This window comes from Peromyscus maniculatus, chromosome 9 (genome assembly GCF_049852395.1).
Source record: "Peromyscus maniculatus bairdii isolate BWxNUB_F1_BW_parent chromosome 9, HU_Pman_BW_mat_3.1, whole genome shotgun sequence".
Lineage (NCBI taxonomy): Eukaryota > Metazoa > Chordata > Mammalia > Rodentia > Cricetidae > Peromyscus > Peromyscus maniculatus.
In genome coordinates this window covers 67,676,473-67,694,536 of record NC_134860.1, presented here as the reverse complement: position 1 = coordinate 67,694,536, position 18,064 = coordinate 67,676,473, and the positions used below count along the sequence as shown (strand labels likewise).

At 49.5% G+C, this 18,064-nt stretch overlaps 1 protein-coding gene across 1 annotated transcript; it reads left to right on the top strand.

The window, feature by feature from the left end:
- Positions 1-351: 351 nt before the first annotated feature.
- Chmp7 (charged multivesicular body protein 7) lies at positions 352-16,963 on the top strand. Its single transcript, XM_076545277.1, has 10 exons — positions 352-1,555; positions 3,409-3,580; positions 12,498-12,683; positions 12,883-13,016; positions 13,763-13,811; positions 14,048-14,167; positions 14,425-14,523; positions 14,678-14,738; positions 15,166-15,345; positions 15,558-16,963. Exons 1-10 carry the CDS (start codon positions 1,257-1,259, stop codon positions 15,611-15,613), a joined length of 1,356 nt encoding a protein of 451 aa, XP_076401392.1. The 5' UTR covers positions 352-1,256; the 3' UTR covers positions 15,614-16,963.
- Positions 16,964-18,064: the final 1,101 nt, after the last annotated feature.

Below are 18,064 nucleotides of genomic sequence, written 5' to 3'. Positions count from 1 at the left end.
ACCGCTAATGAAATGAAAAGAACATGTTCACTAATCCCTGATCGGACCTCGGGTTAAAGTTAAGGTCAGCCTGACCCTCGGGCATACACGACGCTACTTAGGGGAACCATTACGAACCTGCATTGTTCTGCTTCTGTAACCCCAAGGCTTTCTGCTCCCCGATCAAGCCGAGAAGCCATGGCAATACACCTTTGCCCTATTTTTGTTAAAAGTTCATATCCTGTCATGCTTGCCAACAGTCGCCACGTCAACGGAAAGCACCGCCGCACCTGTGGTTTTTCCTGTATAACCGGTCTTTACCGGGTCAATAAGAACTTCAAATTCATAAAGAGCTCGTCCTGGTCTCCTTTTGGGTAAAAAACAGCCCGGCTACAGCACTACCACTATTACAACAACAATTTATTCTCAAGACTGGAGAGATTTTGTGAGACGATCTTCAAGACAGCAAATAAATTAAAGAGCGGGGTTTAAGAACCTTTCACTGTACATTATTTTGCAGCACCGCTGTCACTGCAAGACACCTGCATAGCTGTCTCCCCTTGCGGGAAGCAGAGGAGTTGGGCGACAGACGCTATACTGGAAGCCCGGACGGCCCGGGGCTTCAGGGGAGAGTCGGAATGATGCCGGTTTCCTAAAGGACCTGGCAGGATATGGATTTTCAGAAGAAAGCGTACACTCCAGAGCCGAGGGCGGGAAGCAAGTGATAAGAAGCAAATGTAGTCCTAAAAATGCGTGCACTGTCGCGGACCTTGGGGACCCTGATGTCTATCGGCTGACATTTTAGAGAAAGGAGCGGGTGTCTTGGACGTTCGTTTAATGTAAAAGCTCCTGGACTAGGAGCGGCAACCCAGACTCAGGGCTTGAGAACCACCTGCAGCTCCCGCAGCCTCAGTCTCACGACCTGACGCCCAAACCACCTGGGGCGGCGCAATTGGCGGCCTCTCTAGACCACGTCGCCGAACTCTATGGTCGCGGTGCACGCGCAAAACCCTTCCCGTCGCACAAAGGCCATGAAAGGAGGGTGCTGCGCCTGCGTCCTGCGTCTCCCTGGCGGGAACGCCCTCACCTCCTGCGCCTGGTGCAGCGCTACGCCTGCGCCCTGAGGACTCGCGGGACTTTTATCGCGCTGGCGGCGGCGGTGACGTGATGGCTGGAGGAGGAGGGCGTGAAGGAGCGACGGAAGCCGAGAGGGACCTGGGGCGGAAGGGGACCCGGGCCAGGCTTGTGTTCGGTGCCTTGGCGGGGCTGGGGTTCCGATGTGGTCCCCGGGGCGGGAGGCCCAGGCCCCGACCGGGGGAGACCCGGCGGGCCTCCTGCCGCCCGAGTGGGAGGAGGATGAGGAGCGCATGTCTTTCCTGTTCTCCGCCTTCAAGAGGAGCCGCGAGGTGAACAGCACCGACTGGGACAGCAAGATGGGCTTCTGGGCGCCGTTGGTGCTGAGCCACAGCCGCCGCCAAGGGGTGGTGCGCCTGCGTCTGCGGGACTTGCAGGAGGCCTTCCAGCGCAAGGGCAGTGTCCCCCTGGGGCTGGCCACCGTGCTGCAGGACCTGCTGCGGTGAGGACCGGCTTAGCCGAGCGAGCGGGCCGAGCGGGGGGCGGCGCCCCGGGGCTGACTTCAGACCTGCCCTTTGACAGCCCAGCCTCGGCGGCCAGGGTTTGTTCAATGGGTGGAGGAGGAGGACGGGGAGGCGGCTGGAGAGAAAGAGGGGTCGGGGTGGTTGGAGTGACTGGGAGATTCAGAATGGTCCAGACGAGAACCACCCTGGCCGAGGAGTCAGCGGCACACTTGGACTGGCATCCCGTTATGCGGTTATTTCAGCAGGAACCTCTAGATTTGAATGAGCGGTAGAGCAGATCTCCGAGATGGGTACTTTGAACTAAGAAAGAACAGAGCTAAGGAAGGCGTGCTCTGGGGTTATAGACATCTTGACAAGGGAACTCTGGCACAAGTCATACAACTAGCATGTCCGGGACCGAGACTGTTTGGATCAGAGGACAGCAGAGTTTAACTGGGTATCTGGGGCCCCTGGAAGAGCCTTAGGTGAGAAGTGTGTGTGACAGGTACAGTGTTCAGGTCATGCTTGAAGAGGCGACATGTCTAATAGATGAATGGTACTTCGTGGTTTCAGATACTGTCATACTCCAGTCTCTGGCCTTTTCAATAATCAAGGCAAAATAACAAAGTTCTCCTCATTAAAAATAAGAAACAGAGTGTCCGAGAGATCATGTAACCTATTCCCAGGTTATACAGCTAGAGTAATCCCAGGACTGGTCCCTGGTCTTTAGATTCTAAATCAGTTGTGTTTCATACTGCATGTATTATGCCCAGCCCAGACTAGCATTGTGTCTCTTTCAATGAATAAAGAGAAAGTCAAGGAAGGCTGTTGTGTTTAGCGTAATGTTTTCTCGGTAAATGGTCACCCTTCTTTACTTCTGTTCCCAATACCTTTCATTGCCTGACTTTGACCTTTCTGCAATTCTCTGAGAAAGTGTGCTGTGGAAAAAGTTTTACCAGATGCCTGAAGTGGAAAACAGTTAAGTCAGTGAGGGACGGAGGCACCGAGATGAGCCTCTTGATGCAGGACAGTCAGGGCCCATGTCCAAATCCTTTAGTACCCTGAAACCTCCTGTCCCGGCTGCTGATCCTTGAGGCTTCCTGGTACTTGTCCAGGTTTGCTGTCCACATATCCACAACTTTGCTTGAGGGCCACACCGTTGTGCCCAGATCCTGGCTTTACTATTTTCTAAACTGTGGCCCTGCATAGGTAACATGCCATCTGTAAGCCTTTGACCAATTATCAAATGACAGTAACAGCATTGTGTGGGTTGGGGATCTTCATAGCCCTTTAACACAGTGATTACCCGTGGCAAGCAGTTAGTAGACTTGGCTGCTGTTGTTACCGCTACCAGGAAACACATCTCACTTCCAGGCTAGCTTAGAGATTGAGTAAGGGCCCCTCTGTGTAGCTTTGCTCTCTTCCTGAGGGCCTGCCTATCGCACAGGATTTTCATTTGATTGTTCCCAGGCCCGTCAGTAAAAGAAAAACCTCAGCATGGGCCCAGGGAAGCCTTTTGTGCCTCTATTATCTTAGTGGGACACTTGGATTTTTGGAGCCAAATTGGCTGTCATCTGGCCTTCTTTACTGTCTTAGACCCTCAGTCTCCGCCTTAGTTAACATACTGTTGATATCGTCTATTGTGCAGAGTGGTTAGGAGACTGAACACTGAATACAGGTGACCCTGCTCTGAGTAGCCGGTACAGAATGGATAGATAGATGATGATGATGATGATGATGATGATGATGATGATGATGATAAAATGCCTCTGGGGGTAAAGGGGCAGGTATGGATTAGGACAGACCATTGCATTACATGTCTCGACATGCCTTTGTCTCTCTTTCTTTGCAGTCGAGGCGAGCTGCAGCGAGAATCAGACTTCATGGCCAGCGTGGACAGCAGCTGGATCTCCTGGGGGGTTGGAGTCTTCCTGCTGAAGCCCCTCAAGTGGACTCTCTCGAACATGCTCGGGGATAACAAAGTTCCAGCTGAGGAGGTGCTCGTGGCTGTGGAGCTGCTTAAGGTGGTTATGCAGAAGGCGGGGCCTGGGTGGCTTCAGGTGTGACAGGGTCACCACACACGTTCTTAGGGAAATGCTGTCTCTGCCAAGTAACAGGACTAATGGCTGAGTCTACGTGATGTCTTCTGCCATGAACTTTTTAGGGTTATGTACTCGTTGGGTTATTTGTATATTTCAAGGGTAGGCTTTGTCTAAGAAATGTCAGTAACAGACAATTCCTGACAGTTGGGGGGATTAATAATAAGCTATATTTAGTTTAGGGTGTACTCTGCTTTCTCTGGTTTACTGGCAAGGAATTCCCAGAATTTAATTAATAAGTGACGTATTGATTGTTGAACTGGGGATTGAACTAGGCTCTGTGTGCATTGGGCAAGCTCTCTGCTACTGAGCTCTAGCTCAGCCCTCCTTGCTAAGCTCCAGTTTCCTGCCCTCCGACCGCTCTTTTCCCTCCAGCTCACCAGGGACTTGCTTCTCACTGTCCCGCTCTTCTGCCTGGATGAGGCCAGCAGGCGCCATCCCTTCCTACTCTGCTGCCCAGTCAGCTTCTTCACGTACTGCCTTTTCCTCCTAGCCCAGGCCACTTGCTGACTGCAGGACAGATGCGATCTCAGAGCCCTGAGCAGTCACACTTCTCTCCTGTTCTACACCAGGAGTTGGTGGAATTCCGTAGCTCTCTTGGAACCAGCAGTCCCTTTCTAAAGCAATGGAGTCAGTCTGGTCCTGTGTCATAGAGAAGCGAGCCTAGAGCTCCACAGGGCACAGTACTGGTTCTGTGCCACCTGCTGTTACTAAGCAGACACTTCATGTTCCATTTGGTGACGTCTGGTTTCAAACATATGATGAGTCCTGTTTTCTCAGAAGTAATGGGCTCCTTGGTAACGAAGAAAAAGGTGTTTATAGGGAGGAACTTGTAGGGAAACACTGATTTTTCCCAAGGCTAGACGAAGAAATCAACCCAAAACAAAGCAAAACAAAACTTGCCCATGATTTTGCTATTAAAAAGAAAAGGATACAGAGAAGTAGTTTCCTTTCTGTTGACCCAGACCTTCTTTGGCATAAGTCCCTTTCCCACTTCTATGCTTGTGTACATGTATGTCCAGATCTCTTTTGTTCCTTTAAGTTTTTATTGTATTTATTATTGGCAGGGGTGGGTTGGGTTGGGGGCTTACCCTGTTAATGCAAGAGAGCACCTTGCAGGAGTAATCCTCTCCTTCCACCAGGAGGGTCCCGGAGATTGAACTCAGGTCCTCAGGCTTGCCTCAACAGCCTTAACATGCTGAGCCATCTCACTGGCCCAGACGATTTTTTTTTCTTCAGTAATAGGAACTGAACCTAGGGTTTTGTGCATGCTGGGCAAACACTCTATCACCCTCAGTCCCCTTTTAAAAAATGTTAAACAAATTTTCGTTCTATAAAGGTTGTCATGAAATTGTAACAACCTTTGTGCCCTCTCCACAGAAGGCTCCTCTTGACTTCATCTGGTGGTTGATTCCCTTGTGCGCCTGCCAGCCTTTTCCTCAGTCGTCGTCTTCAGCTGACTTCTCTGAAGTCACTGCTGAGGAACCCTGCCTTGAGCTTCCTTCCTGTCAGAATTCGTTAAAAATGATGAGTTGTGATTCTAGAGTTTCAAATGCACCACCTCCCATGTTACCTCCAACCCTGCTTCCCATGTCGTCTGTTACGCCAGCTCCCAGGTCCTACTCGTTTTCCTTAAGGACTTCTGCTGTTGTTAACAGAGGCTCCCTAGCACTACTCAGTAAAGTGGCTTTCTGCACCTTCATTGGATCCAAGCTTCCTTTTTCTGTCATGTTCACAGAATCTCCAAGCATAGCACCATAGCCAAAAGCATAGCATCATAGATCCAAAGCTCTGAGGACCTTTGCAGGGTTTTCGTAACTATTACAGATCCTTCGTTGTTTGGTTTCTTGATAAAGTCATTGAAGGGATTTTGAGTGTTCTAATTTCTATGCAGTATTTTTAGTCTTCATCAGCACCTTATAGTCAGCAGCTGGAATGCTCCAAAGCAGAGCACAGCATCTCCCAGGCTCCAAACTGCCTTCTCCAGCAGCTGCTCTTGTGGCGCTGAGGGCATCTCTCACTGTTCTTTCAGTCATTTCAATACCCCATGTCCACCCCCCAGCGAAGTCAGCTGTCTGAAAGCCCTGCCAGTCACTCATCTGGTTTTGCCTTTAGATTCATGAGTTGTGAAGCCTAAAGGCTCAGTGATTTCTTGAATTTTTTCCAATGAGCTTTGTTACCTTCTCCTTTCAAAAGCGTAGTAATATTTTTCGGTGTCAGTAACCTCTCCAGATATTCTTTTATAGAAAGATTTCTTATTCATGTTTGTGTATGTGTGAATGCAGATGTGTGCATGCCACAGCACACGTGGCAGTCAGGAGGCCAACGTTTCAGGAGTCAGCTCTCTGCTTTCACCTTGTTTCTCTTGTTTCTGCTGCTGCACATTTGTGTACACAAATGAGCTTCTAGGTGATTGTGCTCTCTCTCTCTACATACACACACACACACACACACACACTCACACACACACACACACACACACACACACAGTTTTCACATAGGTGCTGGGATTACAGATAAGCACTATTGCATCTTTCCCTTTGTAAGTCCTAAAGGTGAACACCTTCAAGATTTGGGGTCAGCTTCTCCTCTTTAATAAACATGGCACTCAGTAGCTATCTCTTAAAGCTAATCCTTTCTGTTGTTACCAAAAGCCAGAACTATGCCTGCTACTACCCGGGGACCAGCTTTTGGCTGTTTAAAGCCCCTTCATAGCATCTTCAGTGATTGTGCCGTGAGTCTCTGGTAAACAGAGGTACAGTGGGCTGATGCTAAACATTTTCTTTTCACTCAGTAGATCATAGGTGTCCTGAAATCCACATTTTGACCTCCTGATGTGTTAGTAAAGTATAGAGAATATATCTCTGATCAAACTGGATGCCTTTGACGATTTCCAGTTCATGTTCAGTTTTCTCCATCCTGTACTGGGATGATGCCCTTTCTTCCAGCCTTTTTTCATTGCATCAAAAATGCTGCTGCCAGTTTGTCTCCATTTTCAGAAACTGGCAACCTGAGCAGTTTCTTCAGGGTTGCCACGGATTTAGACTTCTTAAGATGTGTAATTACACTATCAACACCTCCCCTGGTTTCCATGGATTAGCACCTTTGCTGGATCTCCAAGCATACTTTGGCAGGAGAGCATGCCATACCAGTCACAGTAGCATTGGTGGTGCTGGCCTGGCCACGGTTTGACACACACACACACACACACACACACACACACACACACACACACACACACACAGGAGCAGGCATCTGGGATCAGTTAGCTCCAATACTTTCACTTTGAGTTTGGGCTTTGTAACAGTCACATTACCCTTTGTTCTTTGGGACGTCTAACTGTCCTGTCATCAGCGTTCTTCACTTTGGACACATTGTAATGACTTGGGTGTAAATGTCTTGTATCTTGAGCACTTAGGCTCAGGCAACTGTACCAAATTCCGTATCTCTGGCACAAGCCCAAGTGAGATGAAGAGCAGGTGCCCTAGATGCTGGGCTTATCTGGGGAAGGACTATAGGAAGGTGAAGCATTTCTGGGGTGTGTGTGTGTGTGTGTATACATGCTCGCGCACGCGCTATATACACAGTGTGGCAGGCCGTCAGAGGTAAAAGGGACAAACACATTTTTCTTATTAACCCTGCTGCTCTTACTTTCAATTTTCTTTTTTTAATATTGTATAATGTACAAAGTTTTCTTTGTTATTGATGTGTGTGTATGTATGTGTATGTAGATATATATCTAGTGTGTGTAGATATGTATCTATTGATGTGTGTGTGTGTGTGTGTGTGTATGTGTGTATGTGTAGATATGTATCTGTCATGGTGCATGGTGCATGGAGATCAGAGGACAACTTTGGAGAGTTGATTCTCTCCCTGCACCTTGTTTGAAGGAGGATTCTTTGGTTTCTGCCCTACTGTGAACTCCAGGCTGCAGTTCTCCTGGAACTGTGTGTTCTGTGAATGTGGTCACGTACCTACTCAATGTCGGAGTGCTGGGATCAGGGATCGTAGATGCACACCCTCAGATCTGGCTTCTTCTCGGGTTCCTGATGTCAAGCTCAGGTCATCAGGCTTGCATTCAGCCACTGAGTCATCTCTCTAGAGATTGTATTTCCTTGTTAGCATTTACTACTAACTGAAATCCCTGCATGTTTCCTTGTTCATTGTCTGACTGTCCTATTAAAAGGGATTCCACGAACTTCAGGACCTTGACAGGTGTCTAGTAATAAATATTTGTTGAATTACGAATATACACATACATGTACACACATCCATTCCATTGTTTTTCTAGAAATAAAATGGCTCCATAGCATGTTTTTCTTTCCGTTTTATTATGTTGGGACTATCCTTCTGGGTCCTATACATTGTAAATCTAGTTTATCCTTTTTTGACCACTGTACAGTAATCTGTACATCTGCGATTGTTTATGCCCTGGTTGCCCCACAAGTGGACTTGAAGTTATTATAGTTTCTTTTGTTTTCTATCTTTGGTAGGCTTGTGCATACACATCTGTGTAATTTTGTTCCTTCTACATTTTTAGGGGCTGGGGACACAGCTCAGTTGGTTAAATGTGGACCTGAGTCTGGATCCCTAGCACCCACATAAAAAGCCATGTGCAGAGGCTAATACGTGTAATCCCAGTGCTGGGAAGCAGAGGTGGGAGGGTCCCTGTGGCTTGCTGGCTAGCCAGTCTAGCTGAATTATATACCTGTCTTGAAAATACAGGGTAGAGAGTGATTGTGGAATATACCTGAATTTACCTCTGGGCTCCACATGCACCCCACACACATACTTACATACATGTGCACACACATGTGAACACACATAATCGTACACACATACAAAATAATTACCTGATTTTTTGTGGTGTTGAGACCACAGATTTTCACAATGTAGTCTTCGTTGGTCTCAGTTTGTGGCAATCCTGCCTCAGTCTCTCAAGTGCTAGAATCACAGGCTTGAGCCCCTTGCAACATCGTTTACTTTTCAGGACCTTGTGCTAATTTTACTTTGATCAAGAGTGTCTTAAGGGGGCTGGAGAGATGGCTCGGTGGTTAAGAGCACTGTCTGCTCTTCTAGAGGACCCAGGTTCAATTCCCAGCACCCACATGGCAGCTTACAAATGTCTGTAACTCCAGCTCTGGGGAATTGAACACCCTCACACAGGCTACTTGCAGGCAAAACACCAATCCACATAAAATAAAAATAAATCATTTTTTAAAAAAGTGTCTTAGGAAGGTAACTCCCGCATCCTTGTCGACAGTGGATGATGCCAGCCTTTTAAACTACTTTCTATCTGTATGTCTAGCACTTTTAAAATTTATCTTTGTGTTGCTGGAGATCAAACCCTGAGCCTTGGGCATGCCTGGCAAGCATCCTACCTCTTTGTTGCTCCTCGTCTCTTTACCTGTCTTGTCATCATTTACATAGGCCCTTGTGCAAATTGCCTCTTGCTATATTTTGCCTGTTTTTATACTGTATTGCCTATCTTTCTTATCAATTTGTAGGAGTTCTTTATGTTTTGGGGTCAATACTTATGCACTTGGCATCAAAGATGTAAAATTCTGTGTGTTATGTATGTATGTTAGGTGTGCACACATGTGGAGGCCAGAGGAGGACGTCGGGTGTCCTGCTCTATCACCCTCTGCCTTATTCCCTTGAGACAGGGTCTCTCACTGAACCTGGAGCTAGGCTGGTGGCCAGCAAGCCAAGTGAGCCTCCTGTCTCTGCCCTAAGCAGTGCTGGGGTTACAGATGCTCGCCATGGCCCGCTTTCTCAGTGAGTGCTAGGGGTCAGACTCAGCTCCTCCTGCTTGAGCAGCAGATGCTCTTGCCCACTGAGCCATCTCCCCAGCCCCAAAGACAGAAATATTGCTCCCTAGATTGCTTGCGTAATTTTTATTTGTGATGTCCTTAAACAAACAAACACCATTCATTTGTGTGTGCCTGAATCCGAGTGCATTGAGTATGGATGTGCTCATTATGGGACACATGGACGTCAGAGGACAGGAGTCACTTCTCCCTCCACCATAGGGTCCTGGGGGTGAACTCCTGTGGGCAGACATGGCAGCAAGTGCCTTTACCTGCCGAGCCACCTCACCAGCCATCATGGTGTCTTTTACAGAAGTTTTCATATTTCTGCAGTGAGAACATCCAGTTTCCTTTGGAGTACTAATTGTTGGTCTTGCTTGGGAAGACATCTTATGCCTCAAACAGACCCAAATATTGATTCTTTCTCTTTGGTACTGGGGATTGAACTTGGGGCCTTGTGTGTGCTAAGCAAGTGCTGTATCAATGTACTATATCCCTAGCTTCTCTTTTGTTTTACTTTGTGCTTTTATTTTTTCATTAAAATTTCAGTTCTTTTTAAAATTTATTTTATTGATTATATTTTATTTATTATATATAGTGTTCTGTCTGCATGTTTGCCTGCAGGCCAGAAGAGGGCATCAGATCCCATTACAGATGATTGTGAGCCGCCATGTGGTTGCTGGGAATTGAACTCAGGACCTCTGGAAGAGCAGTTGGTACTCTTAACCTCTGAGCCATCTCTCCAGCCCCAAATTTCAGTTCTTGAGGATTTATGTACATGTGGTGAAGGAAAGCCCTTTTTCCCTAGCCTCTTTACTAATGCTGTGTACTGAATCTTGTGTATGTCTGCCACACTGCTCTTGGGAATTGTCGATGTGAATGGTGGGACCTTCTGGGAGAGGCAGGCAGGTCTAACGGGAACTGTAGTCTCTGTCTTGCTAGACTCTTGTGTGCTGTCTTGGACATGGTTGACTGCTTGCCTCGTATATTAGTTTCTTCCCCTGGATTTGTTCACAGAGAGCTGTGGGTTCTCTTTGGTACCCCCAGACAGTCCTGTGGGTCTCTTGTGGGTCACCTCACTGTTTCAACATTGGCCTTCCTTCGGTTTGCCACTTTTCCCTGAGTCTCCCTGTGTTCTCTCACTCACGTGTGCGATCTTGACTGCCCTCTGTGTGCTGGGGACTTGAGGGCTCTCCTTGCTCGTCTGCAGTCTCCTTTGAACTTGCGGCTTGCACATCTAATCGCCTAGCTTGTCCAAAGTGGAGCGTTTGGTGTTTGAGACAGGCTTCTCCTGTGTTCTTCTGTGAGTCACCTCAGCCATAGCCAAGTCCCTTTCTCTGTCAGTCCTTGTTCAGATACCCTGGGCTGCTACTTTTGTCCTCTAAGTTTTGCTGGGATCTAGCCCATCTCTCTGTTTCCTACATGCTCTCCTCTTCAGAGCGGCAGTGATGTCTCTTCTTGCATTAATGACCTCCCTGCCTCTAATGCTCATCTTCAGTCCATCCTTTGCCGGCTGTTTGCTGGCTCTATGTCAGCCTAGCCATGGCAGTTTCTCCAGTGACTGCCCGTCCTCTGCAGAACAAAGAACAGGAGGTGAGATGTTCACACACGCGCGCGCACGCACGCACGCACGTGACCTCACGCTTCTGTGTCAACATTGCCTGTTGTTCTGTGACACCTCTCTCTACCTCTTTCACTTAGTAGTGATTCACCCTTCAACACTGTGATCAATGGTAAAACCCCTCTGGGTTCCGGTGTCTGAGGGAGAGTGGCGTTGTTCCTTGGCACTCACTTGTCTCTTAGTCTTCTCCCTGGTGCAGCCTGCCTGCCCCTGCTGTCCATCCACCACGTGTTCCCTCCTGACTCTGCAGGCACACGAACGTTCACACACTAACGTTCACACCTGCGCTTTTGCACAGACGGAGAAGCCAGGACGGAAAAGGGGTTTAGCACCATCTACTCCGTTCGTGTGCAAGAAGCTGAGGATCTGTGAGACTGACAGTTGCAGGGTTGTGGGCTAAGTTGGACGTGAGGTTTGGATCTAGATCATGGCCAGTTCCACTCCACCCCTCTGCCTTATTCCTCCTGTGAGGAGCCTCAGGCCGGGTGGATACAGAAATGCACAGCCAGGTGGACATGCCAACATGGAGCTGGCACTTTGTATATCTTGTTTCTTTTTTTTTTTTTTTTTTTTTTTTTTTTTTTGGTTTTTTGAGACAGGGTTTCTCTGTGTAGCTTTGCGCCTTTCCTGGAGCTCACTTGGTAGCCCAGGCTGGCCTCGAACTCACAGAGATCCGCCTGGCTCTGCCTCCCGAGTGCTGGGATTAAAGGCGTGCGCCACCAACGCCCGGCTATCTTGTTTCTTATAGTCACCCACTCTCCCAAAGTTTAAGTATATAAATCGTTTTCCTTGGTGTGTGTGTGTTTGTGCGCGCAGACGCGCGCGCTCTCATACATAGAAGCCAGAGATTGACACTGGATGTCGTCTTTAATCGTGCTCCACATATATATTTACATTATTTATTTTGTGTGTGAGCACACACCCATGTGTGTGTATACCATGGTGTGCCTGTAGGGGTCAGAGGACAATCTGTAGGACTCAGTTCTTCCCCTCCACCATGTGATTCCCAGTTGTCAGGCTTGGTGGCAAGTGTCCTTGCCTGCTCAGCCTCTCACTGGCCTCACCTTATTTTTAAGACAGTCTTTCACTGAGTTCAGAGCTCACTGTTTGGCTGAGCTGGCTAGCTGATGAGCCCTGACTATCTGCCTGTCTTGGCCACGGTGCTGGGGTATAGATATGTGCTGGCTTTTACCTGGGGGCTGGGCATCCACACTCAAGTCTTCATACTTGCCCAGGAGACACTTTACCAACTGAGCCATCTCCATAGGCTGCTTTTGAAAGCTGCCACTGAGTGCTGGGTGGGTACTCCCCGGGCCTTTCTTTGTGGGCTCATGGCTCTGACACTCAGGGTCAAGGCTTGTGTGTCCTGAGGTGGTAACCAGGACTCTGAATCTCTTTGCCTTCCCTGCAGGAAAAGGCTGAGGAGGTTTATCGCCTGTACCAGAACTCGCCCCTCTCCTCCCATCCTGTGGTGGCCCTGTCAGAGCTGAGTACTCTGTGTGCCAACTCCTGCCCGGACGAGAGGACCTTCTACCTGGTGCTGCTGCAGCTGCAGAAGGAGAAGAGAGTCACGGTCTTGGAGCAGAACGGAGAGAAGGTGTGGAAGCGTGCCTGTCTGGGTGTGTGCCGGCCTCTGTGTGTGTGTGTGTAAGCGTGCATGCGTGCATGCGTGCGTGCGTGCGTGCGTGCATGGACTCCCAAGGACTTCATCTGCACTCACATGCCCACCCCAGGCCTGCTTGTGAATTTCTGAGCATGTGTGGTAGGGACAGCAGTAATTTGTCCCTTTCCCCCAGATTGTGAAGTTTGCCAGGGGACCACATGCCAAAGTGTCTCCTGTCAACGATGTGGATGTTGGGGTCTACCAGCTGATGCAGAGTGAGCAGCTTCTCTCTCGAAAGGTTGAGTCTTTATCCCAAGAATCTGAGAGGTAATCTTTCCTGCCTGGCTGCACTGGAGCCCCAGCATGAGTGGGGCTCTTCAAAAGAGAAAAAAAAAAACAAGGCTAGCAATATGTCTCCATCTGTAGAGTGCTTCCCTAGCATGCATGAGGCCATGAGTTTGCCCCCAGCACTACAAGAAAAGTTATGTACTAATTACACACATACTAGGTACTCCATGTAGAAAACAGAAAATAAAGGAGAAAAATGACTATTGTCCCTCCCGTGATTACAGCTGTTAATGTCTTATTTATGTTCTTCTGAAGCTGGTGTTGTCCACAAGTGGGGAGACAGTAAGGTGGATCTGTGCCTTCACAGGCTTTTGTAAGGATCTCTTGCTCTTCCTTGAGATGCTTCTACAGGGATCCTTGGAGGACACTTCTGTGAATTAGAGTTCTTCACTCTGTCTCTCAGAGAAATAGAGGAGTGTTGGGAGGCTCAGAGGCTTGGCCAGGGTCTTTAATGTGTAGGAATCAGTCACATGTCTTGCAGTGGAAAGATGTGTATAATTGTCTCACCTTCCGGCCTGGATCCCCTTGCCTTGCCACATAGGATGCCCAAGCGTCTGTTGAGACTTGCTTCCAGAGAGTGGCATGGGTAGTTGGCCATCACTGTGACTGTGGGGTTTAGGGAATTGTTGGCCTTCAGGTCTGAAGCTACTTTCCCTAAGTGCTCTCAGGCATTCTTTGAGACCCTGCCACAGCACACCCTTCTTCATCTGTCCTGCATTCCACAGGTGCAAAGAGGAAGCCCGCCGAGCATGCCGAGCTGGAAAGAAGCAGTTGGTAGGTTCCCTTCCTCTGCAGCCTAGGAGTGGCATCCTCACCTGTCAGGGACAGGGGCCCAGCAGTTCAGAGAGAGAGCAGCTTGATTGGGGGTCAGGGTGCATTTGCAGGTGTCTCAGGCACCACAGTTTAATTTATAGGGAGAAGACTGGGATGCTCTTGTTGTTTGAGCAGGGCTGCATGCTTTGCCCCTTGGCCTACCATGTCCCATCCTGATCTGTTTCCATACCCGCCAGGCACTGAGGTCTCTCAAGGCCAAGCAGAGGACAGAGAAACGCATTGAGGCCCTGCACGCCAAGCTGGACACTGTTCAAGGCATCCTGGATCGCATCTATGCCTCCCAGACAGACCAGATGGTAGCCACGCCCCTTGGTGCCCTGTGGTCCCAGGCTCCCACACTGCGTCTCCCTCCCCTGTGGCCTGCTGTTTCCTGAATCCTGGGTTCTTCCAGAGTGTGGTTGGGTTCCCTCCTCTGTTGGGAAGTTTAGCTTCTATGGGTATAAGGTGAATTGACCTTGGGTGGCCAAAGAAAGCCTGAAGCTAGCTTTGGAGATGAAGTGCGGTTGTCTATATTTTGACAAGTGTTGCACAGGTAACTTGGTCTTCTCTTTAGGTTTTTAATGCTTACCAAGCTGGTGTGGGAGCCTTGAAACTCTCCATGAAGGACGTCACAGTGGAGAAGGCAGAGAGCCTTGTGGACCAGATCCAGGAGGTACGGGGGGCCTGGGAGGGCCCATGAGAAAGGAGTTGTAGAGAACATGGTTGACCTGGCTTTGTGCCTAAGAGGAACGAACCTTCCCTTGATTGTCGGATCTCTGAGACCCTGAACGTTTTCCCTTCAGAGCTTTGTGTTTGTCCCTTTACAGCTGTGTGACACGCAGGATGAAGTTTCTCAGACTCTGGCTGGTGGGGTAACCAATGGTTTAGGTGAGTTGACAAGGACACTTCCCCCTCCTTTCTGAGAGACCTCACTTCCTGGGCCGGGACAGGTCATGAGCTTGGCCCTCTGTGGGACTCACCTGCTCGGGTGGTTGGAGGGAGTTAACGCTACCTCCCAGATAGGTGTTCTGAGGGTCCTTTGTACTCCAGCATCCACACTGACAAAGCGTCACAGTGGCAGTCCTCTCTCAGGGCAAAGGGAAGCAGGACCTGATTCCTGGGGTCAGTGGGCTATACCCATCAGACAGCCCAGCTCTGCCTGTAGAGAAAGGATATCTGCCTGAGGGTACCCTTTGCCTCCTGACTAATGTGACTGCCAACCCACAGAAGGGCTGCTGGGCTGTGTAGTTGAGCTGTGCTGGGCACACGGGTTCATCTCTTTCTTTCTGGGGTTGACATGCCATCTCCCTCCCAGATTTTGACAGTGAGGAACTGGAGAAGGAGTTGGACATCCTCCTTCAGGACACCACCAAAGAACCTTTGGACCTGCCCGACAACCCCCATGAGACGCTTTATACCAACAGTGTGCCTAAGCCTAGGATCTTAGATGCTGAACTTGAAGCTGAACTTGAGAAACTGTCCTTATCAGAAGGAGGTACGGAGCTGTTTCCCGTAGATCTTGGACATGTGACTGGGTGACAGAGGAGCCAGGCACAGAATGGATAGATTCCTCCCAAGAACTCAGTGTGCCTGCATTCCAAAGCCCGGCAAGGGCGGGGTGGTGATGTACCTGGAGACCCAGTTGCTGAAGCTCTGGGATGCTGTGGTCATAGGACTCCCATTGAAGGCTGTCATTTGTTTTTGCAGGTTTGCAGGTCCCAAGCAGTAAATCTCCAAAAAGGCAATTGGAGCCGACTCTCTAAAGCCATTGCAGGAACTCAAGGGAAGGACCCTCGCTCATGTAAGAGAGGGACGACAGCCTTGTGTGTGTACATAGTTATTTAATGAGAACCACTGCGATGTTGTTAAGAGGAGGAAAGAACCACTCGGATGGATCTGGACGCTGCCACTCCTGACAGGACAGATACAGCTCCTGGAAGCCATGCTGTGAAGGTGTGCTCCCAGCTGCTGTCATGGACCTCCCTTCTCGTCTTTCTAGTGCCACAGTTTATACAGTCCTGTGTTTGACCGTCGTCTCTGATAGCCTGCAGATCTCGCCATTGGCTCCGTTAGGTTTGTCTTCACCCACCAGCTTCGTTCCGGCCAGTGAAGGGGAAAGGTTCGCAGCTTTGCCCACCAGAGCCAGCCCTGTCTTCCACTCCTGAGGTCTTTAAAACCAAGTTTGTTATCTGCAATGCCCTTCAGCTCCCCTGCCCTCTGCTTTATTGGAATTAAGAATGAGAGTCAAACAAGTTTGACTCAGAGACCTAACAGCGGGGTGTCTGGAGAAGCCTTGTCCACAAGACGTTTCTCTACATGCTTTGTCAAATTCTCTGGGTGTTCATGCTCTGAGTGGTTCAGGGTCCTGGCAGTTGCGGGGTTGGCTTGTGTCATTGGGGGCCATAACCTCTTCCATCCTAGGCAGAAGCAGATCTGATGATGGAGATGGGCAAAGGGTTAATCTGTCCTTTGAACCTGAGCAGGAGAAACCCAGGTCAACCACAGGCCTCACGGTGTGAAAGAAGCTAAGTTTTGCTTTGGCCCCATCATAAATTATGTGTTTTCTGGAGCAAGCCACGTGGTGCCACATTCCCTGTTTCTTGAGCCTGACACTCGCTGCAGGCTCCCTGTTAGGATCTGGAAAGCAGTTTACCTGTATCCAGCACTCAGGGCAGGGGGCCTGAGCCAGGATGTGCAATAGGAGGAGGTGACCCTGACCTGCTGCATCGGCTGTGTGCTGCCGCCGCCGGCCCAGCTCTGTCCTGCTCTGCCCTGCACCTGCCTCCTGCAGGCGCACCTTCTTTCTGTGAACTGCAGGGCAGGCAGGAAAGGGTAGGTCCGCATGCTCGGATGGCAGCGTGGAGAGAAAAATGACAGCCACACTGCCAGCCTGCTGTCCAGGACGATGACTGCCTGGATCTCTTTGCACTGCCCCTCCTGCTTGAGGCAGCACAGAGCAGAGGGGAGGACTTTGCTTCCGGCCAGGAGCACGAATCACTGTTCAGCAAGTCTCTCCCACTCAGCTTTGGCGGACGGAAATATTGGGGGTGAAGAAAAACAATCACTATTTTTTCTTTTTTAATCTGGTAAATAATTAAAAGAGAAAAACACTAGGTTTTGTTGTCTGTTCTTTAGGTTGTGTCAATTTTCTTTTCTTTCTTTCCTTTTTTTTTTTTTGGATAGGTCTCATGTAGCTGAGACTGGCCTTGAATTCTTGAAGTGCTGGGATCACAGCTGTGTAGCACCATACACAGCAGGTTATGTCATTGTGTCAATGTCTTGTTCCTTCCTGTCTCCCAGAGTCCCACACATATCCACACTTAGGCTCTTTTCCATCCTGAGCCCCTGAAAAATGTGGAGCAGCTGAATCGTAGGGCCTGAGCTGCAAGGAATCCTGTCTCCCTCCAGCCCTGAACTGTATTTCTGGTTGTACTGTCTCCCAGGTTCTGTTCTCCAAACTGAGAATGACCCTGCTCATGTGATCCCTCCACCCTGTAGTTCTCTGCCTGTTCTGTGCATGCTGTCTGCTGTGTCTGGAGGAAGGAGCCTTTGAGGCTGAGAGCAGTCAGCAACAGGCTAGGTCTGCTGCACATTGGGTCTGCAGCTCCGGCTGACTGGGCAGGTGAGCCAGCCAGGAAAAGGTGTAAGGTGCATTAGCCCAAGAAGCCTCAGGATCAGTTCTGCACTATTTGTTGTGTGTCTCTGCACCTCGAGAGGACCTGCAGCCCCAGAGTGAGTCTGGTCAGCTGGTGCTGATTGACGAGGGATGCGGAGAGGTAGGGTGGAGCCGATGGAACTCCTGGAAGGGCCTGCATTTGGTGAGCCCTGCTACATGGTTTTGTGTTGCTCGTTGTCCCTTGCTGTCTGAGCTACCGAGTTATCCACCCAGCACCTGCCATGGGAAGGCTGAGCACTACGACACAGTTTATCTTCACTGTTCTCAGTGTGCTGCCGGCCCTGCCCCTGGGCTGTGGCACCTAACCACCCTGTGCCAGCGGGACCACTTCCAACATCCAGTGGACTTAGTCCTCAGGCTGGTGGTCTTCTGCTTAGCAAAGCATGCCAGGCTTCTGTCTCTTTCCTAGGCTGTAGTAGAAATAGCCAACTTCAGCCAGAGTGTCCCATTGCGGGGACACACCTACCTTCACCTCTCTAGTGTGTTGAAACTAGAGCAAGACAAGTTACGGGCTGTGTGACATTGGCCTCTTCTTTAT

Excerpts from the sequence above, each read along its gene's own strand:
- Chmp7 (XM_076545277.1), top strand. The coding sequence starts at position 1,257 with ATGTGGTCCCCGGGGCGGGAGGCCCAGGCCCCGACCGGGGGAGACCCG. Across the intron at positions 13,017-13,762 it reads TTATCCCAAGAATCTGAGAG|GTGCAAAGAGGAAGCCCGCC; the intron begins GTAATCTTTCCT and ends TGCATTCCACAG. Across the intron at positions 15,346-15,557 it reads ACTGTCCTTATCAGAAGGAG|GTTTGCAGGTCCCAAGCAGT; the intron begins GTACGGAGCTGT and ends TTGTTTTTGCAG.